A 25725-nucleotide genomic window follows, 5' to 3' on the forward strand; every position below is an offset into this window, starting at 1 on the left:
TGTCTGTGAGAGGTTCACTTTCCTTTCCAAGCCATTATACCTTAGCAAGTTTTACACACATTTTATAGAAGGATGGGAGGAGTAAATGTCTAAGCTAATGTAGCTGGTCAGATATGATCACCCTCTCCCATGTACAGCATCACCAGACACAGATGTAGCCACTCAGCCATTGAGCCAGGCTTGTTAAAAATGAGGGCATAGCCCTGGCCGGTTTTGCTCAGCAGTTGGAGTGTCAGCCTGTGGACCAGAGTCCCAGGTTTGGTTCCCTCAAGGGGCATGTACCAAAAAAATAAAAAATTAAATAATAAATGAAGGCATAAAAAGAGCTGATTTCATTTATTTTATGCCAGGAACAGCAAGGCTGTCCAAAAGGTGCATACCTTTTCTATGGAAGGTATTTTCAAACTTTACTCCCTTTTTATATATGCCTAGTCTTGCCCCTGACCATTACCTGTGCTTCTTGCCTTTTCTAATGCACTTGTCTTTCTGTTGTTTGGAAATAGTCACCAAAAATTACAGACTTTTCCACTCCCAAACCCAAGTTGCCATTTTCTTTGACACCATGAGATTCTGATATCCAGCAATCTCCATAACAACACCCCAGATTTGAGACTGGGCCTTCTGTTGTCACCTGAGTCTGTTCCTGCTTCTGACAAACCAAGACATAACCACAAATTATATTCTGTTTAGCTATTAGATCTGAGCTTCCTGGTGAAAATAAGATTTTTTAAAAGGATGTGACAGGAGAACATGGAAATGTTTGGGACGTGTTCAAGACCAATGAAAACACTGAGAGAAGATGCTCTCCCTGCCGCCTCCCAATTTAGATGTCAGATGTGCCCCTGGAACACCCTTGGCTTCCCCTGGAACACCCTTGGCTTCCATCACCTGGCACCAGGAACAGAATCTCTGGCCACAGGCACTTGTTCTTTGGCTTCTCCACTGCCTGCCTGACCCCTGTCCAGCTCCCCTGCTCCCTGACAGTAATGTCTCAGAGCAAGTCCAGTCTCACATCATTTCATCCTAAATAGCAGCCAGCCCACCTACATGCCAGGACCTATAGGCACAACAGAATCTCAGTACAGAAAGTACTTGTCGCTCACCTGTGTGGTTCAGTGGTCGAGCATCGTCCCATGCACCAGGAGGTTGCAGTTTCAGTTCTCAGTGAGGGTGCATGCCCAGGTTGTGGGCTCCATCCCCAGTAGGAGGTATGCAGGAGGCAGCTGATTGATGTTTCTCTCTCATTGATGTTTTTATCTCTCTCCCTCTCCTCTCCTCTCTCTGAAATCAATAAAAATATATTTACCAAAAAAAAAAAGTTTTTAAAAAAGTGCTTGTCCACTGTGTACCACATAGGCCCCGCAGGAATTGATGGGCTGCTGAATGATGCGTGGGACTCACTTGGTACACTGTCATTTGAAGGGAAAGTATGGAATGCCATACCCATACCCAAGATTGGGGTAACAAGCTGCTGCCCACCATCTACCCTCTAGCCTGCACTCATGTGGTCTTGATCCCAATTTTTTCAGTGATTTAGGGCAGGATTCCTTTGGGATGATCAAGAGAATATTTGTGGAAGAAGCAGTGTTTGTGTGGTTCCTGGGTTAGCCTGGGTTCCCGGAAGCTGAGCCTGGCATGAGCATTCATGTGGAAGTGATTTTGAAAAAGTGCTCCCTGGAAAGACTGGTGGGAGAGCGAGTGGCTGGACTGGGAGGGGAGGAGAGAGGTGCAGCGCAGAGCATCAGGCAGAGGCTGGCAGCTGGCACTTCAGCTCACAGGAGTCCTGGGTGCTGGCTGTTGGGTGTGAAAGCACCTGGAGCTGGCGGGTGGAGCATGACAGTGCAGCTTCTTTTCCCTGCTAGCAGTAACCGCACCAGGCTACTTCTTCCCTGATGTCTAAACTTTGCTCTGTTGTCAGTTGGGATCTTTCAGGAGCCCTGATACCATATTCTTCCCGCCTTACCTTTGTGGGTCCCAATATACCAAACACACACTGGGGTATATCCCATGGCCATAAAATGTGCAAATGATGAAACAGGTCCCTGGGGCAGAGACAGTTGCTGTGAAGGTGTCAACATGCTTTCCGTCAGGTGTATCTCAGGAAACAGAGTCAGTGTTACCAGCTCGGTGTTACCCTGTGGCAAATGTCAAGATGCAAGTAGACATTGCCAGCACTCAAATATGGCAGGGACTCCTTTTAGGTGGAAGGAGTCAGGGAGCTGTTGTTGTAGTGGACCAAATCCCAGACTCCATGCACACCAGGGGTGTTCCTATTGCCTGAGGCTTACTAAAGGCTAATTGGGAAAATTGTCCAGTTTTAGTCTTGGGTCCCATTCTGGGTTCTAATATGTCATGAAAGTCAATGCAATTCCACTTGTTCTTTTAAATTCAAGGTAAAGTCTTTTTTTTTTTTTTTTTTTTTTTAAAAAAACAAACCTGGGGTTTCATAGCAGGTACTTAATCTCTCCCATCCTGGGAGAACAAGTAAACTAAGCCCTGACTAATGTTGGGCCGAAGATTTTTCCTGGTTTATGACAGCAAGTACGGATATTTGCATACTGTGGTTTAGAAGAAAGGACACTTGACTTGGAAGACCTGGCCTCAGGATCACACTTGCTTTGTGAACTGGGCCTCAGTTTCCTCCTCTGTAAAGCACAGAGCTATCAGGGTAGCAGTGAGGATCAGAAAGCTCATGTAAGGGAAACATCAATCACTGTGACTGTCTCCACTGTAGAGCTTGGCTGCTTGTTGAAGGAGAAGCGCATTAAAGATTCATTAGAACACAGAACGCTCTGTTCTTTCCCACCTGCACACCTTGCCTCTGCTACCACTGCACCTGAATGCCTCCTGTATAGCTAGGAAAGCCCTCCCTTCTTCAAGACTCCTCTGAGGGCAGACTTACCCATGCTGTCTTTACCCACTGCATTGGCCCAGGCTGGTGCTTTTTTCCCGGCTCCAAACACTACTCACTGTCTGATCTGCATCAATAGACATAGATTAGTTATGAATGTAGTTACAAAAATAGCTGTCATTTCAGGTAGAGGTGAATAGCAACAGATGGCATCTTCCAAAATGGCCACAGTAATAACTTCAGACCATGTGCTCTTCCAGAACCTTGTCCTTTCCCCACCAAAAATCAAGAGTTTATTCCCCTTCCCTTAAGTCTGGCCAGACTTTTGTAATTATACCAAGGAACATAAGATGGTGGAAATTATCTGGGTGACTTGTAGATCATAAAAGTCCATACACTTGGCCCTCTGCATTGTGTCTCTAAGCCAACATGTGAAAAGTTCCTGTGCTACAGAGATCCCAAGAAAAGACCACATGGAGAAACTACATTGAGATAGACAGAGGCACCAAGGAGCCCCGGCAGTTCCAGCCCCTGGTGTTTGAGCCTCATCAGCACAGGTACAGGAAGTTAGTTAGTGAGCAAGCCTTCACATTTCAGTTCCAAACACTGTGTCACTGCAATTGCATGAACGGCCAAGTGAGGACCACCTAGCTGAGCCTTATCAGCCCCCCATAAATGTGAGACATCATAAAATCATTATTGTTGTCTTAAACCACTATGTTTTGGGATAGCTATTATGCTGCAATTAATATGTATAATATACATATGTGAGTTTACAAATATACACATGCATATATAAGTGTGTGCTTATATATACACACATATACATGTGTGTATATATATGTATATATATATATACACACATACATATATGTACGTGTGTGTGTGCTTAAAATCTTGTGATATATCCTGCCTTCCACCATGCTGCACTTTGTGTGGTTTGTGTGTTTAAATACTCTACTTCCCCAACAAGTTGTAAATTTTGCAAGGTTGTATTGTATATTTTCTACTTATCCTCTGCCAGAGTTAGAACAACATAACCCATGAGTAGCTATGCCATTCATCTTTTATTTAAATTGTGTGCATGTCTGTTTTCCTGAAAAGCTTGCTTTCATGATAGGATGCAGCTGTAATCATAAAGAGATCAGAGTCTCTTTGGTCCTTGAATCTTTCTCAAAGGATCCCTATATCCTTGGAAAGAACCATTTGTCTGAATCGCTGAGAGTAAGCCATGGGATTTGCTTCTGTGCCTTAGATTCAGAGAAAGATAATGCTGCTTTCACCATCCCTCCTACCTGTGGGCACTTGACAGCCTATGTCTTGGCAGTGATTTGGCTGGGTCTCGTTTCCTCAGTCCAGGACCCCCACAGGGTTTGCTGCTTCCGTCTTCAGATTGAACAGCAGCCTTTGCCTATCTTACCACCAAGTATTACCTAGGAGATTGGAGATTTTTATGCACATAAGTTTGACAGTCTGATGCTATTTATTTGAGCTATACATGAAAACTTAAACACTGTAGTTTCGCAAAGAAGAATAAAGTTATTTGTATGCCTTTAGTATCACATATCTCAAGCACTGAAAGGGTCATGTTTTGAAATAAATATTTTAATAGATTTTCTCCATAGAGCTATATGAGGTGCCATGAAATTCAATGTTTATTTGAGAAAAGATCATAGGAAGTAATGCTATGACTACTTTTTCACCTGTGAAAGTCTGCCAAGTCGTTTTACCTCACACACCGCAGGAACTCTCATCCAGCATGCCAAGTGAACTGCACACCATCTTCAAGGACACGTTGGTGGAGTGATGAGGGATCTTCATCTTATCTTACCAGTCTTTTACTCACGTGGGCCCCAGATTTTCCTGGTTTATGACAGCAAGTGTGTACATTCGCATCTGGCCTCCAATGGGTTGACTGATGTTATTATATCACAAAGTTTGTACTGCTACCATTGCCTGTGCATTTTTAATTTTTGGTCTCAAAATAATTATGTTGATTTCTTTGAACGTATTTTTAATTCTAACCAACCCTGCAATGAAATACAAGCACATAGACACAAGCTGGCCAGCAAGGACATAAAGTCATAAGTTCTGAGAGGGCCACGAGGTCGTTGGCTTATAATGGGGAGGGAATAGGACGGAGTCTGACGCAAGAACCAAGTGAAACTTTTCCCTTCTTCTTCCTGTTGGCTTTTCCTCTTCACTTTGAACACAGATGTGGCATTTATTATTTTGATCTCAGCTAATTCGGGAGCTAATCAGACATTTTCTTCACTTCCTTTAACAAAAAATTAAACAATACTTTTATGTGCTTGAAGTGATGGCCAGATTTAGTCAAAAGTTTTGTTTGCTGCCTACCTTTCTTTCCTATTTCTATAGCTTCACAAATTTGTCTGGACTTGAAAAGCATTTATTAAACACCTATCTTAATTGCTGTGAATTTCAGTTTGCCAACTTCATGTGGAACGTCAAAATCTGACACTTATGGGAACATGTAAGAGAACTTCCAGATTCCAAAAGAAAGCAGAACACAATTTTACATTCTTGGCTGTAACTGGCTTCCATTATTATTTTACCTCCTACACACGTGCTTGCTCATAACCTTCAGGCATCACCTGTCGGAAACATCAGAGCTGCCACAGATACTTCTTTGGATTGCCTTAACCTTGAAATAGATATCTTTGAGGCTGTGGAATACTGCAGCATCTCTTCCTGTAATCTCCTATATTGTGCTCTTTCTGGCCAATTCTTGGTTTATCCATATGTTAGTGTGAAATTAAATGACTTCCTAGCCCTTTCATCATATCTTGCCAGCCCATCCCAGTCACCTTAGCTTTCCACAGCTTACTCTTTACTATTTAGCCACACAATTATTTCAGGCTGCATTAGTTTCATGGAAGATTTATGTGGCTAATAGCAAGTTTCGGGAACCTTTAGTGTTAATTTAGTTTATTGTAAATGTTCTGTAGCAGGTGATGATCTAGAATATATTCTGGACTTTTGACTTTCAGTCTTGGTAGAGTAGCTTATATTGGATTAATGAAGGAATAGTTATAGACTGGATAAACCAAAGACAAGTAATTGTTTAAAAGCTCTGGAAAGTGAATAAAGTCAACAAAGACTTCAAGATATATGAACCTTGAGATAAGGAAAGCACACTGTGTGAGAGCCATACCATTTTCCCTAATGAAACTCCTCTGTATGAGCGGTGTAGGGGGGATAGAGCTCAGCCAGAAAGCTCTCATCTTATTGGGCTGAGGCATCAGAGGTTAGAGTTTGGAGCTCCCAAAGCAGGTGGAAATTGGGGGACATCCAAGAAAGGAAGGAGTCACAGAGGGGAACCTTAAATCCTTGACTGACACCTAAATTTTGCATTCTTTGGGGCCAACAGCAAACACCCCAGGGAAAACAATAGCCAAGAGGCCTAAATTACAGAGTAGGAATTTCAGTAGCTGCCAGCCCTGTGGTGACAGACTTTGGAGTGCAAGTAGCCCAATTCAAAGGAGCTTCATAAATAGCTCAAACTTTTCACTGGGATCCTACAAGAATTTCAGGATTTAAGCATTATTGGAAAAGTCTTTTGTCAGGAAAAGCCTAATGCCACCACTAGAGGTAACCCTCCAGTGATCTAACTTCCTGCTCACACAAAAACTCAGCACTCTTTAAAGGAAGACAACAGAACCCAGAGTCTCCCCAGGGCATCATCTATAATGTAAATATATGATAAAAAATTACTAGATTCACGTCAAGTAGATTCTAAATCCCCTTGCTTTGAATCTGGCCTGCTCCAAACTGTGACCAGTCTTGTTCTGCTAATTGTAAAAGAGCACAATGGACTTCTGAAGATATCTTTTTTGTCATCACTTCCTACTCTTAGTTCATCATCTACTTGGAAACCAAAGCACATTGTGGAAACAAAGGCATTTAGTTTGTCTCATTCAAAATTATAATGTGCCATCATTAGAGCCCAGTGATGGACCAAAAATGGAAAAAATAGATACAAGAATTACTTTTTGTTTTAGATTAATTATACTCTTCTTTTAAGTTTTACTCATATTCAGTGACAGATATTTTCCAAGAGATATATCTATGATATTTGGAATCTAAACTTCTGATGAACAAAACTTAGTGATGAAACCAAAAAGCCTTGAGCTAAAATTTGCCCTTAAAAAAAGTTGCAAGTGTAATTAGAAGATTCTTTGAGTTTTTTCACCCAAAATCATAGGTGAATGGTAAAAATGGGAAGTGATTTCCTAAAGGTAACATCTTCATTTTTTCCTTAAGGAGAGGCCAGAGGTCGCCAAGTACTAGATTGAGGAGTAAGCATAGTTTGAATTTTGTCAACTGAACTATCCAATAATTTGTCTATTTATTTACAGTTCTTCCTACAATTAACTATGATTTTTCTTAGACATTTAATAATAGACAAAATTTCAAGCTAGTGTTTTATTAATGGGTAATCATCTAGTACATCTGCCTGAATATATTTGGTATCTTTAGGCAATCATATAGAAATACTTTAACCTTCCCCACCCTTTAATGGATCATACTCTAAAAGAGGTACAGATCAAAGAAATTGTGGCAAGAATTACTATTACCAGGCACAAGGAATGCCAATTATTCTTTTATTTTAGAACTTTGTCAGGAAAGCTTTAGTGTAGAGAAATAAGCCCCCATTCCCATTCTGATAACTATGGTAGACATTGTTAATGGATCATGATGCTCTACCACACTGAGCCCCGTCTAAGACTGTCTATCAGTCAGTCATTACCAATCAACTGATGAACATATGAGATGACATATGTTTTCTACCCCTGAAATTGGTGGTCATGGAATACCATTGTGGAGAAAGAGAAAGAACAGATTTTCAAAGAGAAAGCAGAAGGAAAACTTAAACTGTGCTTCTCAACAAATCTTTCTGTTATTACCTTTCCGTTTGTAGACCAGTACTAAAGGTTACTTCCAGCTCTGAAATTTGATGAATTAACATTTTTAAAAATCACTGATTTTGAAACCTCCAGGCTTTTATCATGCTCACTTAGTCTTCTATAAAATAAATGCATAAAAAGTAAACATTTTCTATATTGATTCTTGTACATTCAAAACAAACTATTTTAATTGCATTTTTCCTAAGAAAGTTTTTTATGTAGCCTCATCCTCTCCAAGGATGCTGAGGAAGAATGGGGCATTCCTTCTTATCACTGAATGTCCTCTTAAGAAGCTACTTAGTGTGTTTCTGCACACATCTGCTTATTGGTTTGAGTTTCTCTGGATCAATAAGCAGACTTGAGAGCATAAGAGATGTAGCACATGAGTCAGACTCCAGCTCATCCATCTAAACATTCTGTCTCTGATGTTGGCACCAAGGGACATTTTGAGGACCAGAGCAGTCCAAGAATGGCATAAATTTTGGAATACCACAGGGCTATTTACCATAAATATTTTATTTCCTTTAATGAAAATTCATTTTTTACACAGCTGTGGTATTCCCACATGAGCAACAAATGCAAGCTGTAGGATTTTGCCCCTGCAAATAGGTCTCCTCTATCTACTGTTGTGTTTATGGGCCGAGACCATGATATTATTCACTGTATTTTCTACAGTAGCTATTGGCTCAGAGCCATGAGCAGTATTGATGTCATGGCTTTTTATTATTGATAAAGAAATACGTTTTTAGTTTGTCAAATCATATTTTAGTGCCCTGCCAGGCCAAAAGTCTATGGAGCTAATGATTGGGTTCTTCAGTTGCAAAGAATATCTGGTTTCTTCCAGAAGAAAAGCTTGTGAGATGATTATTTAAAATTTTCTGCCAATATGGAAATGAGAAAAAGAGCTCTAAAATGGAAATCAAGGAACTTCTCATGGGTGTTGGATTACCTTCAGCAGCATGAAGAAGAGGCATGGACAGTCTACCAACTTGCATTCAAGAGTGAGGTGGTTCTGTGCTGCTATTGGCAGTGCAGGATGTGTTGTTTCTCTATAAATGCATGAAAATGAGGCCATTGAGGACTATTGCCATTATTGGGGGCAAATTTACCTGAATATAAATGAGTTCTTTGCTAGAAAATTTAACCTTTATTGAAATTGAGGGGTGCACAAATGTGAAATTCCTAGCTCCCCTTGTCTAAATATGGGTTTGCCAGAAGTAGACTCTGAGACAGACTCAAATACAAGTTTATTTATTTGGGACAAATACTCCAGATAAGGGAGTCCAGAATTGAGATGAGGAAGGGAAAGCAGCCAGTGAAAGGAGTGTTATAAAGCCAGTTGTCACTGTGGACTAGAGCTTAATCCTGCTGAGAACTGGAGCAGACTGTAGGACACACCTCAGAGTTATCTCACTCGAGGGGAGGGAGCTGAGTGAGGTAGAGGGCTTCTTCAGACTTTGGTTGAGGGCTTCTTCTGTAGAAAAGAACCATATTAATTCTTCAGCATATTCAGCCTTCAGTGTGTAGGCAGAGCACTCTTTCTCAGCTTTGGAGAAAGCCCTCAGGAAAAGAGATGCAAAGGGTGGCAGGTGCTTAGCATGAAAGTGGTAGGACCCCAGGGGTATGGGCAGGGCACTGATGTCTTGCGGAACATCCCTTGCCCATATTTCTCCCACTCCAAAGGAGCTAGCATGTAATAATTAGTCACCTGATTCTAGGTACTACATATTTCATAAGTATCACTGTTAATCATCTTAACCACTTAAACTAGTATTGTTTTCATTCTCCCATTTTGCACGTTAAGACTGAAAGAGGATAAGGAATTTCCCAATGCCACAGAACTCATAACTAGTGAAAGAGGGCTTCAGATTTAGGTCTTCAGGCTCTTAGAAAACTCTGGCTTCCTGTAGTGTGCAAATGTTACAACGTAAGTGTTTGGCTGTAGTATCCTTTTTCAGCTAATTTGATTGGTAGTATCTTTATGATTGGTAGTTTGATGAGCCCTATCTTGAGGCTCTAAGTTACCATGACCTGTGGTTAAGTCTTCCTTCACGGAGATGTTGTTTGTGATCTTGTTTCCATGCGCAAATCAATCCATTTGAATCCAGACTTTGTTTTTGATTTTTGAAGGAAAAGACATGTGCCCTTTAAAAGGCAGGGGACGGAAATGGTCATTTTGCCCTTTCTAATACAGGACTCAACCCTAGTTATGATCTCAGCTCCTCCACTAACATCTGTGAACTTAGACTGGTTATTTGCCTTCTTTGGGCCTTGATTTACTTAAATCAAGTAAAATGGGGGTAATTTTTCCTATCATGTAGAAGCAATAAAGAAAAAGTGATAAATGTATATTTACAGTACTTGTTAAAATGAGTTTCATCCTTAAGTTCAGTACTTAAATTTTTGGGATTATCTCAAAGAGGGTTGAGGGTTCCCTTACCCCCAACCTAATATTTTATCCTCTCAACTTCTAACTCCTCAGTGATCAGGACTGTGTATCCTTATTCTTTCTGTAACTAGGGCTAAGTGTGGTACCCAGCACATGGTAAGGGCTGAAGAAGTGTGTATTTTTCACCCATGATTGATTTGTTAATAAGTTTTCCAGTGTTAAGATATAGTCCTTAAAATGAGACAGCCTCCCAGCAGGCTGCAGTTCCCCAGGACACGCTGCACCCTCCCATTGACAGACAGTCTCCCTCTTGCATTCCTATTGCTTGCTGAACCTCACTGAGTGTAAGAGGAGGGCACTGAAATGTCTCTGAAACTTCCAGAGACTAAATATTTAGAAAATTAAGTTGTGACCATATCCATTTTTATTCAATTCTTTTGTGCATAATTTTGTTCAGGGGCCTTCAGTTATGACAGATGTGTACATCTTATCAACAAACACTCACTAAGTGACTCTTCCATGCTGGGTACTTAACTAGGCACTGAGGATACAGAGAGGAATACATTTTCTCCAAGCCTAACCACCAGTTTAGTGGAGAAGACAGAAGAAATCGAAATTGCTGCAAGGCAAGGCCTCATGTGCTGCTGCAGTGCTGAGGACACATTAGTTATTGCATTGGTCAGGATGGGCTTGGGTATGCTGGGTAACAAGCAGCCCCAAATCACAGTGGCTAAGAATAAAAATGTTCTTTTTTATTTATGCTATATGTACAAAGGGGGTGGGATTCTGATATCCAGGCTGACAGAAGATTCATCCCAATATATGTTTCCATGAAGGCAGAGACAAGAAAATGCAAGGCAGTGAATCAGCACTGGCTTGTAAAGCCTGCCCAGAAATATGACATGTTGTTTTGCTCACATTCTATTAATTACAGCAAGTTGCCTGGCCCCACCTAGCCTTGAAGAGTATCCATAGGCATCTCCCTTTTAGGTCTCTGGAACAAGAAGTAGGGGTATTTTTGAACTGCCTGAATGGCCACCCACGTTGAAATCCAGTTGTTGGGGAGTTAACTGGAGTATCCCTCCCAATGTCATTTCTCAGCCAATAATTCTGTTTATACAAAAACCACCTCCTGGGAGAAAGACCCTCTGAGTTCATTCATACTTGTATTCACTTGGTGTTTATCATTCTCTTTCATGGACCCTGGCCTGGTGGGCACTGGCCATAGAGAGAGGAATGGCAGAGTTCTGTTTTCAGGGATCTCTCAGAAATGATATTCTGGTTGGAATATCATTTCTTGAGTACTCACATAGTACAAGAGGGCCACAGGAGGTGTCAGGAAGGCTCTGTGGGTGGCTAGTAACACACCTGGCTGACAAGGTTTTTCTAATGTTCATGCCTGGGGGGAGAAGGAGCAGCAGGTTTTATGGGGTGGCAGGTCAGATGAAAGTGTCTACAGCAGAGCTGTGAAGTCACCCTTCGCTGTGGGGGAGGAGCTGGGCAGTGTCAGGACTCAAGATTCTTGGGACAATTCCCAGGAGGCCAGTCAATCAAGTTCATTTGGTATTTTGGTATGAAAATTCCCTGGGATAAGACAACACACAGTGACCTCCCTGGCACATATTCCTTCTGCTCAGTTGTGCTAAAGGAACTGGGCATTAGGATGCGTTGATATTCATCGTGGCTATTCCATTTGGTCAATATGCATTCAGTATGTCTAAAGATGCCATGAATGTCCCTGCTGCAGTTCCCTCCCACCCCCAAACAAAGCAGAAAACACTCTTTATCTCCAGCAAACCTACATTTAGTCTCATCAAACTCAAGCTTCAGGAAAGCAGCCAGGAGAGAGGAGCGGGACTGCTGATTGCTGTTGCCTTGGTAAGGGGAATCCGCTGGGTTCAGACTCAATGGTTTCTATGGGAACAGCACTGCTTGCCTTTGCTAGACCCCCAGGGCTGGTGAGATGTACTGAAAGGAAAACTGCGAGGGAGAAAGAGAGCAGCGGAAAGAGACTTGGAGAATTTTGAAGGTATTCAGGGGAACCCTCATCCAGATGTGCAGCTGTTGCCAGCATGGCACATGGGCCATGGGGTCCCAAAAGCCTGATTACAGGAAGCACTTACCTAGAGAGACGGGCATCATGCAGCTGCCTTGGACTAAACACCATCCTGGAGAAACAGAATCCAATGCAAGGCAGTCAGGAATTGGTGATAGGTGATTTCAACCCAAAGACCAGAAAGGAATGTATCTTTGGTCCCATGCTAGAACAGCATCCCATTTTTGTTATAATTATGATGAATCATGATATTTAACCCCGGAAGCATGGCTGGAGGTATTTCTCATACACTGTCTGCACTTTTCCCAGCAAGGGTGGCATCCATACACCCATCCTACAGATGAAGGAAATAGGTTCGGAGAGGAGAAAGGATATCCCATGAGAGGTGTAGGTGAGATCTGCCCCCAGGCCTGATTCCCAGTTTGGGCCCTTATGCAAAATCCAATCAACATCCCAAAGAAAATATTAGCTTCCCAAAGATGGGCGAGCATCCTAGTGTAGACCTTCACTAATAAATGCCCCTGGCTTGTTTGGATTTGGGTGTGAGGAAGCATATCCAAATGGAGGGAAGCTGGGATGACATCAGTACCCCATCAGTGTATGGGAGGCACTAGAAGCCCCACCTTGTTTTAAAGATGAGGAAACTGAGTCCTGGCCTGTTTGGCTCAGCAGTTAGAGTGTCAGCCTCTGGACTGAGTTTGATTCCTGGTCAAGGGCCTGTACTTGGGTGGCAGGCTCAATTCCCTTCCCCAGTCATGGTCATGTGGGAGGCAACCAATTGATGTGGCTCTCTCACATCAATGTTTTTCACACTCTCTCTCTCTCTCCCTCCCTGCCTTCTACTCTATCTAAAAAAAAAAGAAATCAATGGAAAAATATCCTCGGGTGAGGATTAACCAAAAAGAAAGAAGAAAGAAAGAAAGAAAGAAAGAAAGAAAGAAAGAAAGAAAGAAGAGAGAGAGAGAGAGAGAGAGAGAGAGAGAAAGGAGGGGAGGGGAGGGGAGGGGAGGGGAGGGGAGGGGAGGGGAGGGGAGGGGAGGGGGAGGGGAGGGGAGGGGAGGGGAGGGAAGGGAAGGGAAGGGAAGGGAAGGGAAGGGAAGGGAAGGGAAGGGAAGGGAAGGGAAGGGAAGGGAAGGGAGGGAGGGAGGGAGGGAGGGAGGGAGGAAGGAAGGAAGGAAGAAAGAAAGAAAGAAAGAAAGAAAGAAAGAAAGAAAGAAAGAAAGAAAGAAAGAAAGAAAATGAAGAAACAGGCCAGGAGGCGTTGGGAAGAGCCTTTCCATCCAGCAAACTGCCCTGTCTCCTCTATACACTCTTGTCTTGCACAGCTGAGGCTCTTCTGAAAACATCATTTCCCAGACATGTTGGCTGCACCAGTCTGAGTAGGCCAGGTGGGGAGCTTGCTTGGTTTGGGGGAAGCAAGCTCAGCTGCTACTGGCAGCACTTTTCTTCAGCCATTGGGCAACCTTGTCAAGGATGACGTACTCCATCCCAGTCGGTGTCCAGGGTCTGCTCCTTTCAGTTTTCCTCCTGCTGACACTGGGTGTCTATGTTTACTAACTCTTCTCTGTGTTCTTGGGAGCAGTAAGAAGGAACCTCAGGCCCTTTTTTAGATGGCTAGTAGGCAAACTGAGACCCCTAAAAGATGAAAATATATGCCACCAAAGGCCATGCCATGAGAGTGCTAGCATCGAGCCCCACATTTCCAGATGCCCATGTGAGGAGCCTTTCCTTGACCTCAGGCTGACTCCTTCCTTAGGAAGATTAAGTCACACCACCTGCTTTAGAACCAGAGCAGAGCAGCACTTCGTGAAATAGCATTATGTGCATTGATAGGCTGTGTGGATAGTGCCTAAGAGGGGCTGATAAGATCAGTGATAGGCATTAGGGGCCTTCCCAAAAGGAAGCTGCTGCCCAGTGGGTCTCCAGTAAGGGCTGTCCTGAGGCAGTTTCTGTGGCCAGAATCATATGGTAGTATCCTTTGCAAATGAGCCAAAGGATTCTAACATGGTAGAATTGGGTGCTTAATATAGCAACATGTTACAATGTAACTAAGTAGGAAGTAAATCTTAACATTCAGGTCCTGCCATACTAGGTTCAGAATGAAAGTTCCAACAATTTATGGGGCTCTTTAAGCCTGGACACAGAGCCTCCCTTCTGCCACCTCCACCCCACGCCCACTGCCATGTGCTGACACCATTTACACATAAGCAAGTTATGGTCTCTTGCTCCTACTTATAAAGACACCCTGCACCTCCTCTCTCCCAGTTCCTGCACAAAGGAGGCTTGGGAGATCACAGAGGTGGGGACATGGGGCATCACCATACCAGACATGTGGATGGTTTCCTGAGGCACGTGTGACTCTGTCCAGGGCCTTCTCTGGCCCCAGGAACTCAGTTAACTTGGCCAGTGCAGGGCTGGATAGTAGTTCACATCTTTTCTCATTAACACTTTAAGTCACAAGTGGAGATCTAAAGACCACCTATGTTGAAGTGATGAGTAAATGTAGTAGTATGTATAATGGATCATGAAACTATCTGTTGGGGGCAGAGTACCAGGTGCTTTGAACACATCTGTAGTTTGTTGCCTATCTTCTAATCTGAAGGAAACACTAATTTCCAGTTAAAGATTTGTGAATATAAAGATGTGATTTTTTTTCTCATCTAAGCTCATGGACCTCATATTCAAATGAGGATTGGCAACACTATCCCAGCACAGAAAATGCTACCATCATACTGAGCTGGTTTTCTCTCTCTGTTCTTTAGCTCTGCATGAGTTCCCCAATGACATCTTCACCAACGAGGACCGAAGACAGGGAGCAGTGGTTCTCCACGTGCTCTGTGTAAGTAGCCCCTCTCCTGGCTCTGCTGGGGGAGCAGGAAGAAGCCAGCTGGTGGGTGGGCAGTGCGGTACCCAACAGGCATCTCCCCTCCCTCCTGTTCACACACTTCATGGGCATCCTCTGAGCCTTGTGGGGGCGATCTCTCAGTGTACCCTCTTTATGAGGCCACAGATTCACAAGCTGGCAAGTATCTCTATGTATTCTGTCCTTGATATCAGTGCCCAATGCATGGGCTCCAAAGTCAAATAGACTTGCCCCCCGCTATTTAAATTTCCTCTCTCTGCTCAAATGTCACCCTCTTGGGGAACACTTTTCTTAACCAGCCTTTCTAAAATGCCACTTTCCCTTATCTGACTTCATTCTTCTTAATGCCATTGATCACTACCTGACATATTATTATATAACTGTTTGCTTATTGTCAACCTCACTCACACATAAGCCCCAGGAGAACTGGGACTTTGTTTTGTACATGACTAATTTTCCCACCTGTTCCTGGCATGTGGCAGGGACAAAGTGTTTGTTAAATTAGTGGATTAAGTGTAATGGCAAATGGTATGGTGTCTGGCACATAGTAAGTTACCAATAAAAGTTTGTTCTGGCTCTGAATATCCACCACTGCCCTAGCACTGAAACCCAGTGGATTGAAGGCCTTTGGTTTTCTTTGACCCCATTTGGAGAGTTTGGGGAAGGTATGTGTATGAAGATATATCTAAGGAGTGGCTGCAGAATCAGAAAGACTCGGGCCAGATTCTGAACTAGGAACATCACCATGCTCTTTCATCTCCGTGGTGTCCACCCTCCCCCTGGATACTCTTAATTCCATTCTGGTTATTTACTGCTATGAAAAAATTCTAGTGACATGACCAATAATGACTTTGTGTTGCTTATGGGTTCTCTGGGTCAATAGTTCAGAATGGGCACAGAGGGAATTCTGTACCAGGATTAGGGACTGGCTGGATTAATATGGATGGCTGGTGGTGACACAGTGGCTGTGGCTTGAGCCACTGGTGCTGGAGGACCCCTCTGAGGGTTTTCCACACTCATGTATGGTGTCCGGGCTGAGGTGACCAAAGCACTGGCTAGGCTGGGACTGTTGACCAGAGCACCTCCATGTGGCCGCTCCAACGTGGCTCCACATGGAAGCCCAGGGCTCAGAGAGGGAAGGGTACAGTGAACACAGAGGAAGCCTCATGCCCTCCAATGCTCAGGCCGCTAAGTCACAGGCATCTTTTCCACTAGACTATTGCAGTCACAAGCTCACCATGATTCGGGGAGGGGACAGAGACCTTACTTTTTAATCCACACCTGGAGAAATCAGCAGGCACCCCCTGGACTCTGAATCCTGACCAGTCACAGCCTTGGAGCCCAGTTCTGCTGTCCTCACTTTATGTGTGGCTTCTGACAAGATATTTAACCTCTCTGGGCCCATAAGCTTCTCTAAGCCTGACTCCCCTCAGTGAAAGCAATAGACTCTTCAAGTCTTTCCTCACCTCAACCCCCAGAACCACCTTCCCTGAAAAGAAATAAAAGGCATGAGAAGTCGCTTTTAAGCAAAGACAATATCTATAAATACCAATGATAAAGTAGACTGTGTGACCCCCTGTCCTTTAAGAGAGCACAGGCTCAGAGCGATTAATGTGGGTGCTGTCTGCTGCCTCAGCACCAAGGAGGCTCCCTGTCGAAATGATGAGGAGACCCAGGCACTGAGTTGGATCCAGAATTCCCTGGTAGCCATTAGCATCCTGATGCCCCGACATCTGAGAGATGAGATTTCCACTCTGAGCACAAATAGTGCGAGTCTCCAGCCTCTGAAGGCCCTGTTGTCTCTTGCATCTGGCAGGTCCCCTTCTCCCACCTCCTCATGTGCATCCTCCGATGCCAGTTGAAGGCAGAGGAGGGTGCGTTTGCCTTGCTCTTCATAAACCAAGGACACCTGTAAAGCCTCTGCTGTCTGTGACCTTGCATTTCTAGGGTGGCATGAAAGCAAAGTGGACAAAAACGGTTCATTCCCCCTTACACACTTCCCTAGAAAGTGGACAGAATCTACAGCTTAGCACTTTGTCAGCCTTGGTGTCTAATACCAGAGTTAGCCCCTGCCCTATGCCCTGCAGGGGCACAGAAGAAACTACAGGGCAAGGAGTCTAGGGGCCAAGGTCAGCATCTACTCCTTCAAGACCATGCTCCGGGCACATGGAACTTCAAAATTCATCACCCAAACTACTGTGCCTGCTGCCAAGGCCTGTGTAGGCCTCCTCCCAGATCCACCTGTTAGAGCGAAGAGACCAAGGTGGAGCAGCTTGAACCTGGTGTCGGGGGCATCCACAAACATGCACAGGGTACAGGCTCCAATGAGGAGGGTGGCACCTCTTCTGTTTGGCAGAGGCACATGTTAGAGTGGGCCTGCTGATGCCTTCCCAAGGTCAAGCCCAAATCTTGCATTATCCTTTCCACAAGACTGTAAGTTCCCTCAGTAGAATGTGAGCCTCACAAGAGAAGCACCTTTGCACAGTGTCTAGTGCATCGAATAACAAATGCTGCTCAGTTTAGTGCTGGGGTGAGTGATTCTTTTAATCCCTTTCAACCTACCCTGGTGCTTTTAGCATGCTCAGGGACTGTTACATGAACATAATTGGATGTAAGAAGAAACACTGCCAGGACTAACCTGTAGCATTTTGGTGGCCAGCAGGAAACAGATGAATGCATGAGTCAGAGCTGCGGGAGCTAAGTACAGATTTTCTGCTTTCAGCCATCCAGAGAGTCTTGCTGAGCCCCTGCCATATGGAAGCATGGGGCTGGCCCCTTCTAGAAGCCCAGGACCCAGCCTTACCCTGCGTGGAGGCCCACTAAGGACAGCTCCAGCCCCATGCCAAGCGCTGCCATGGCCTGTGCTGTGTGATGTGGGAATGCAGAGAAGGCACAGTTGGTGTTGGAGGTGCATTTACGTTGGACTTGAAGACTGGGCAGGCATTGTCCAAGGAAGGGAGGAAAGGATTCCAGCAAGAACAGCAAATCAGTGATGAAAGATATAGAGACTGGAGAGTCCATGGTGCCTGGGGTGAGCAGAAACTCAGGATGTGGAGAGGCATGGAGAGGTTTGGGAGAGGGTGGACCTTACCTGGGAGGCACCACAAGGTGTCTCAGTTGCTGAGTTAGAAGTGGTGGGAAACAGACTCTAGATCTCACCATCCCTCCTTGCCTCATGGATAGGGTCAGCCATAGCCAGAGGGCACCCTGAGTGGTCAGCCCTCCAATCAGGTGAGAAAGACCCAGGCAGGCCATAGAGAAAGGCTCAGGACCATTTGGGAAGGGGTCCCCGAGGAAAACCTCAGACATGTGGAGGGACCCTGAGAAGGTTGTGTGGGGACTGAACATTATCCAGCCGTCTCTAGGGGAGGGTCCCAGAGGTGTGTTCTGTCACCCTAGGCTGCCCCAGAGAGAGGACCATGGGCTGTTCTTTCAGGGGATTAACTGGCTGTCATTTTATTTTTTTATTTTTTATTTTTTTATCCTCACCCAAGGACATTTTTCCATTTTTTGTTCAGGTAGAGAGAGAGAGAGAGAAACATCGACGTGAAAGGAACACATCGAGTGGCTGCCACCCACACAACCAACCAGGGCCGGGGACAAACTGCAACCAAGGTACATGCCCTTAGGGGGAACTGAACCTGGGTCTCTCTGGACTGCAGGCCAACGCTCTAACCACTGAGCAAAACTGGCCAGGGCTTCTTTGTATTATTTATTTATTTTTTATTTTATTTTATTTTATTTATTTATTTTATTTTTTTCTTTTTTTATTTATTTATTTATTTATTTTTTATTGATTAATTTTTGTTACAAATGATTCTCCTTTTTTCCCCCAGTGATTCCCCCCTCCCCCTTCCCTGCCTGCCCCTTCCCCCGATTGTTGTCCATGTCCACTGTTCATGCCTACATGCATATAAATTCTGCTGTTCATCCCTCTCTCAGCTCCCCACTCCTTAGGGGATTGTCCTCAAACTGTTATGTTCATTATATTCCAGAAATCAGTGAGATCATATGAAATTTGTCTTTCTCTGCTTGGCTTGTTTCACTTAGGATGATACTTTCCAGGTCCCTCCATGTAGTCTCAAAGGATAAGAGATCTTTCTTTCTTACCGCTGCGTAGTACTCCATTGTGTATATGTACCACAGCTTTTTAATCCATTCGTCTACTGATGGGCACTTGGGCTGTTTCCAGATCTTAGCGATTGTAAATAGTGCTGCTACAAAGATGGGGGTACATATATTCTTTCTGATTGGTGTTTCAGGCTTCTTAGGGTATATTCCTAGAAGTGGGATCACTGGGTCAAATGGGAGTTCAATTTTTAATTTTTTGAGGTGACACCATATTGTTTTCCATAGTGGCTGCACCAGTCTGCATTCCTACCAACAGTGTACTAGAGTCCCCTTTTCTCCACACCCTCGCCAACACTTGTTGTTTGATGATTTGTTGATGGCGGCCATTCTGACCGGTGTGAGGTGATACCTCATTGTTGTTTTGATTTGCATCTCTCTGGTGATTAGTGATGATGAACGTTTCTTCATATGTCTCTTAGCCATTTGTATGTCCTGTTTGGAGAGGTGTCTATTTAGTTCCTCTGCCCATTTTTTAATTGGATTCTTTGTCTTCCTTTTGTGGAGTTGTATGAGCACTGTATATGTATTGGAAATTAACCCCTTATCTGATATATCATTGGCAATTATGCTCTCCCATACAGTGGGTAGCCTTTCCGTTTTGATGATTGTATCTTTCGCTGTGCAGAAGCTTTTGAGTTTGATGTAGTCCCATGTGTTCATTTTCTCCTTTGTTTCTATTGCCTTAGGTGATGTGTCAGTAAAAATTCTGCTGCGTATGATGTCTGAGATTTTGTTGCCCACAGTCTCCTCTAGGATTTTTATGGATTCATGAGTTACATTTAAGTCTTTTATCCATTTTGAGTTTATTTTGGTGTAGGGTGTAAGTTGATGGTCTAGTTTCATTTTTCGGCAAGTAGCTGTCCAATTTTCCCAGTACCATTTATTAAAGAGGCTGTCCTTACTCCACTGTATGCTCTTGCCACCTTTGTCAAATATTAATTGAGCATATTGTCTAGGGTCCATTTCTGGGTTCTCTATTCTGTTCCACTGGTCTATATACCTGTTCTTGTGCCAGTACCAGGCTGTTTTGATTATGGTGGCTTTGTAGTATTACCTGAAATCTGGTATTGTGATCCCTCCAACTTTGTTCTTCCTTTTCAAGATTGCTGTGGCTATTCGAGGCCTTTTTTGGTTCCATATGAACTTTTGAAGTAATTGTTCTAATTCTTTGAAGTATGCCGTTGGTATTTTGATGGGGATTGCGTTGAATCTATAGATTGCTTTGGGTAATATGGACATTTTAATGATGTTAATTCTCCCAATCCATGAACAGGGTATGTTCTTCCACTTTTTTACATCTTGCTCTATTTCATTTTTCAAAGACCTGTAGTTTTCTGCGAATAGGTCCTTTATCTCTTTGGTTAAGTTTATTCCTAGGTATCTTAAATTTTTGCCGCAATGGTAAATGGGATTGTTTGCCTAGTTTCTCTTTCTGTGAGTTCATCATTGGTGTATAAGAATGCCATCGATTTCTTGACGTTAATTTTGTATCCTGCTACTTTGCCAAATTCATTTATTAAGTCTAGTAAGCTTTTGGTGGAGTCTTTGGGATTTTCTATGTACAGTATCATGTCATCTGCAAATAATGACAATTTCACTTCCTCCTTTCCAATTTGGATCCCTTTTATTTTTTCTTCCTGTCTCATTGCTGTGGCTAAGACTTCCAGTACTATGTTAAATAGGAGTGGCGAAAATGGGCATCCTTGCCTTGTTCCTGTTCTTAAGGGAAATGCTTTTAGTTTTTGCCCATTGAGTATGATGTTGGCTGTAGGTCTTTCATATATGGCCTTTATTATGTCTAGGTATGATCCCTCAATTCCCACACTGCTGAGCGTTTTTATCAGAAATGGATGCTGGATTTTGTCAAAGGCTTTTTCAGCATCTATTGATATGATCATGTGGTTTTTATTCTTCAATTTATTTATGTGGTGTATCACATTTATGGATTTGCGAATATTGTACCAGCCTTGCATCCCTGGGATGAATCCCACCTGGTCATGGTGGATAATTTTTCTGGTGTATTGCTGGATTCGATTTGCTAGTATTTTGTTCAGGATTTTGGCATCTATGTTCATCAGGGATATTGGCCTGTAGTTTTCTTTCTTTGTTGTGTCTTTTTCTGGTTTTGGAATTAGAGTTATGCTGGCTTCATAAAACGAGTTTGGCAGTCTTCCTTCTTCTTGAATTTTTTGAAATAGTTTGAGGAGAATGGGTATTAGTTCTTCTTTGAATGTTCAGTAAAACTCCCCTGTGAAGCCATCTGGGCCTGGGCTTTTGTTTGCTGGAAGAGTCTTGATTACATCTTCAATTTCTTCTGTTGTTATTGGTCTGTTCAAGTTTTCAATCTCTATCTGATCCAATTTTGGGAGGCTATGTGTTTCTAAAAATTTGTCCATTTCGCTTAGATTTTCGAATTTGTTGCCGTATAATTTTTCATAGTAGTCGTTAACGATCTTTTGAATTTCTGTAGGGTCAGTTGTTATCTCTCCTGTTTCATTTCTGATTTTATGTATTTGGGTTCTCTCTCTTTGTTTCTTGTTGAGTCTAGCTAAGGGTCCATCAATCTTGTTTATCTTTTCGAAAAACCAGCTCTTTGTTTTATTGATCCTCTGGATTGTTTTTTTGGTCTCTATGTCGTTTATTTCTGCTCTGATCCTTACTATTTCTTTTCTTCTACTTGCTCTGGGATTTTCTTTTTGTTTACTCTCTAGTTCTTTAAGTTGTGAGGTTAGGTAGTCTATTAGAGATTTTTCTTCTTTTTTGAGGTAGGCCTGTAGTGCTATAAACTTCCCTCTCAGAACTGCTTTTGCTGCATCCCATAGATTTTGTATTGTTGTGTCCTCATTTTCATTGGTTTCCAGGAAGTTTTTGATTTCTTCCTTGATTTCCTCGGTGACCCATTCATTGTTTAATAACATTCTATTTAGCTTCCATGTGTTCAAATGTCTTTGTATGTTCTTCTTGCAATTGATTTCTAGTTTCATACCATTGTGGTCTGAGAAGATGCTTGTTATAATTTCAATCTTCTTGAACTTGTAGAGACTTAGTTTGTGCCCTAACATGTGGTCTATCTTTGAGAATGTTCCATGTGCACTTGAGAAGAATGTGAATTCTGTAGTTTTGGGGTGTAATTCTCTGTAGATATCTATTAAATCCATTTGGTCTAGTGCTCTATTTAGAGTCTCTGTTTCCTTGCTAATTTTTTGTCTAGAGGATCTATCCAGTGATGTGAGCGGGGTGTTGAAGTCCCCTGTTATGATTGTATTGCTATCGATTTCTCCTTTGAAGTCCTCCAGAAGATTTTTAATATATTTTGGTGCTCCTATATTGGGTGCATATATGTTTATCAAGGTTATATCTTCCTGTTGGATAGATCCTTTCAATATTATGTAGTGGGCTTCTTTGTCTCTAGTTATGGCCTTCAATCTGAAGTCTATTTTATCGGATATCAGTATTGCTACCCCAGCTTTTTTTTCTTTTCCATTTGCTTGAAAGATTTTTTTCCATCCCTTCACTTTCAACCTATGTGAGTCTTTTGTTGTGAGGTGGGTTTCTTGTAAACAGCATATAGATGAGTCTTGCTTTCTTATCCAATCAGCTACTCTGTGTCTTTTTATGGGAGCATTCAGTCCATTTACATTTAAGGTGGAAGGTGGTTATTGATATGTACTTATTTATTGCCATTTTTGTTTAGTGTGGTTCTATTTTTCTTCCCATTTCTCCTGGTAATTACAGCAGTCCTTTTTACATTTCTTGCAGTGCTGGTTTGGTGCTAATGTAGCCTTATTTTGTCTTGGAAGCTCTTTATTTGACCTTCTATTTTGAACGATAGCCTTGCTGGGTAGAGTAGTGTTGGATTCAGATCCTTGTTTTTCATGACCTTGATTACTTCATGCCATTCCCTTCGAGCCTGTAATGTTTCTTGTGAGAAGTCAACTGAGAGCCTTATGGGGGTTCCTTTGTAGGTAACCTGTTGCTTATCTCTTGCTGCTTTTAGGATTCTCTCTTTGTCTTTAATTTTTGGCAGTTTGATTACTATGTGTCTTGGTGTGGGCCTGTTTGGGTTCTTCTTACTTGGGGCTCTCTGAGCTTCTTGAACTTGAATGCCTTCTTCCTTCACCAAATTAGGGAAGTTTTCTGTCACTATTTCTTTGAATATATTCTCTAGCCCTCGCTTACTTTCTTCTTCTTCAGGGACTCCTATGATACGAATATTATTACGTTTCCAGTTGTCCCACAATTCTCTTAAGCTCTCTTCTTGTTTTTTAATCTTTTTTTCCTTTTGGTTTTCTGATTGGTTGATTTCTTCTAGCCTGTCTTCTAATTCACTGATCCAGTCCTCAGCTTCCCCTACTCTGCTTTTTAGACCTTCCAGTGTGTTTTTCCTTTCTGATATGTCATTCTTCATTTCTTCCTGTTGGTTTTTCATTTCCAGATGGTTTATTTTCAACATTTCTATGTCTTTACTAATGTTGCTCATGTCCTTACACATGCTGTTGAGCTTCCGCAACATCATGGCTCTAAATTCTAGTTCTGTTAACTTGCTTAACTGCACCTCATTTATTTCATCTTCTGTAGAGGTCTCTTGATCTTTCATTTGGCTTTTGTTTCTGTTTCTCACCATTTTCGTTATCACAGTGGGCTTTGGAGTCTGCCAAGTTTTCCCAGTGGGTGTTGGTGTTTTGCTGTTTGTGGCTCCCTCTCCTGGGTTTGGATGCACCAGGGAGGACCCACTTTAATCCCGCCAAGTCCCCTGTTCTCCGGGAGTCTGTGTGGCTCCAGCGGAGAGTTTAGCAGGCTATAGCGTTAGGAGGGCCCATGCAGGGTGGCAAGGGAGGCGGTGGGAATAATTTCCAGCCGAGTTCCCTGGTCCCGCCCAGTTCCCTGGGGGCCGTGAGTCTGTGGGGCTTCAGCGACTACAGAGTTTCCAGGGTACTGCAAGGCGGGGAGGGAGGCGGTAGAATGAACTTTCCGCCACGTTCCCCGGTCCCGCCGAGTTGCCTGGGGTCTGCGAGTCTGTGGCTTCAGCGGCTACAGAGTTTCCAGGGCCATGCACGGCAGGGAGGGAGGCAGTAGAATTAACTTTCCACCGCGTTCCCCGGTCCCACCGAGTTGCCTGGGGTCTGCGAGTCTGTGCGGCTTCAGCGGCTACAGGGTTTCCAGGCCGTGCACGGCAGGGAGGGAGGCGGTAGAATTGACTTTCCTCCGCGTTCCCCGGTCCCACCGAGTTGCCTGGGGTCTGCGAGTCTGTGGGGCTTCAGCGGCTGCAGAGTTTCCAGGGCCGTGCACGGCCGGGAGGGAGGCGGTAGAATTAATTTTCCGCCATGTTCCCCGGTCCCACCGAGTTGCCTGGGGTCTGCGAGTCTGTGCGGCTTCAGCGGCTACAGGGTTTCCAGGCCGTGCACGGCGGGGAGGGAGGCGGTAGAATTAATTTTCCTCCGCGTTTCCCGGTCCCGCCGAGTTCCCTGGGGGCCAGGAGTCTGTGCGGCTTCAGGGGCTACAGGGCCTTGCACGGCAGGAGGGGAGGCAGTAGAATTAACTTTCCGCCTAGTTCCCCGGTCCCTCCGAGTTCCCTGGTCCCGCCCAGTTCCCTGGGGGCCAGGAGTCTGTGCGGCTTCAGCGGAGAGCCTAGCCTAGCCGGCTACAGAGTTTCCAGGGCCGTGCACGGCGGGGAGGGAGGCGGTAGAGTTAACTTTCCACCGCGTTCCCCGGTCCCACCGAGTTGCCTGGGGTCTGCAAGTCTGTGCGGCTTCAGCGGAGAGCCTAGCCTAGCCGGCTACAGGGTTTCCAGGCCGTGCACGGCGGGGAGGGAGGCGGTAGAATTAATTTTCCTCCGCGTTCCCCGGTCCCACCGAGTTGCCTGGGGTCTGCGAGTCTGTGCAGCTTCAGGGGCTACAGGGCCTTGCACGGCAGGAGAGGAGGCAGTAGAATTAATTTTCCGCCTAGTTCTCTGTCCCTCCGAGTTCCCTGGTCCCGCCCAGTTCCCTGGGGGCCAGGAGTCTGTGCGGCTTCAGCGGAGAGCCTAGCCTAGCCGGCTACAGGGTTTCCAGGCCGAGCACGGTGGGAAGAAAGACGGTAGAGTTAACTTCCCCTCTAGTTCCCTGGCCCCTGCCCAGGCCGCTGCGGACCCTGGGCTCTTGGTCCCCTCTCCGGTCCTCGCAAGCCTACCAGGACTGATTGGGTGTTTCTGGTTAAGTGGTCCTCCAAGGTGTCCTTCAGCTGCCCTTTCCTGACGGTTTGCCTTTGTTTTCCTTGTAAATCCAGTTTGGTCTTGGGAGACGGTCTGGGTCCCTCCATTCACTTCGCCGCCATTTTTCCTATTTTATTTTTTTCTATCCTCACCCCAGGACATTTTTCCATTTTTTTGTTCAGGTAGAGAGAGAGGAAGAGAGAGAGAGAAAAATATCGATGTGAAAGGGACACATTGAGTGATTTTAGATCTCAACCAGAGAGTCCAGTCCTTTCAAAGCATACTCTAAAACCTGATGCACTTTAGCACCCCCACCC

General features: G+C 44.0%; 1 protein-coding gene across 8 annotated transcripts in view; it reads left to right on the forward strand.

Annotated features, from left to right (window-relative positions):
* The window catches only part of SLC24A3 (solute carrier family 24 member 3), a 558214-nt gene that overhangs the window by 300132 nt on the left and 232357 nt on the right, over positions 1-25725 (forward strand). For 4 of the 8 annotated variants that reach the window (XM_036245873.1, XM_036245875.1, XM_036245874.1 and 1 more), the window contains exon 3: positions 14987-15063. In XM_036245873.1, coding sequence (XP_036101766.1) covers positions 14987-15063 — 77 coding nt within the window. Of the gene's footprint in view, positions 1-14986; positions 15064-17746; positions 18119-25725 lie in introns of all 8 variants that reach the window. The other 4 variants (XM_036245878.1, XM_036245880.1, XM_036245879.1 and 1 more) reach the window with 2 other exon arrangements.

Source organism: Molossus molossus, unplaced genomic scaffold (assembly GCF_014108415.1).
Source record: "Molossus molossus isolate mMolMol1 unplaced genomic scaffold, mMolMol1.p scaffold_m16_p_6, whole genome shotgun sequence".
NCBI classification, from domain to species: Eukaryota; Metazoa; Chordata; class Mammalia; order Chiroptera; family Molossidae; genus Molossus; species Molossus molossus.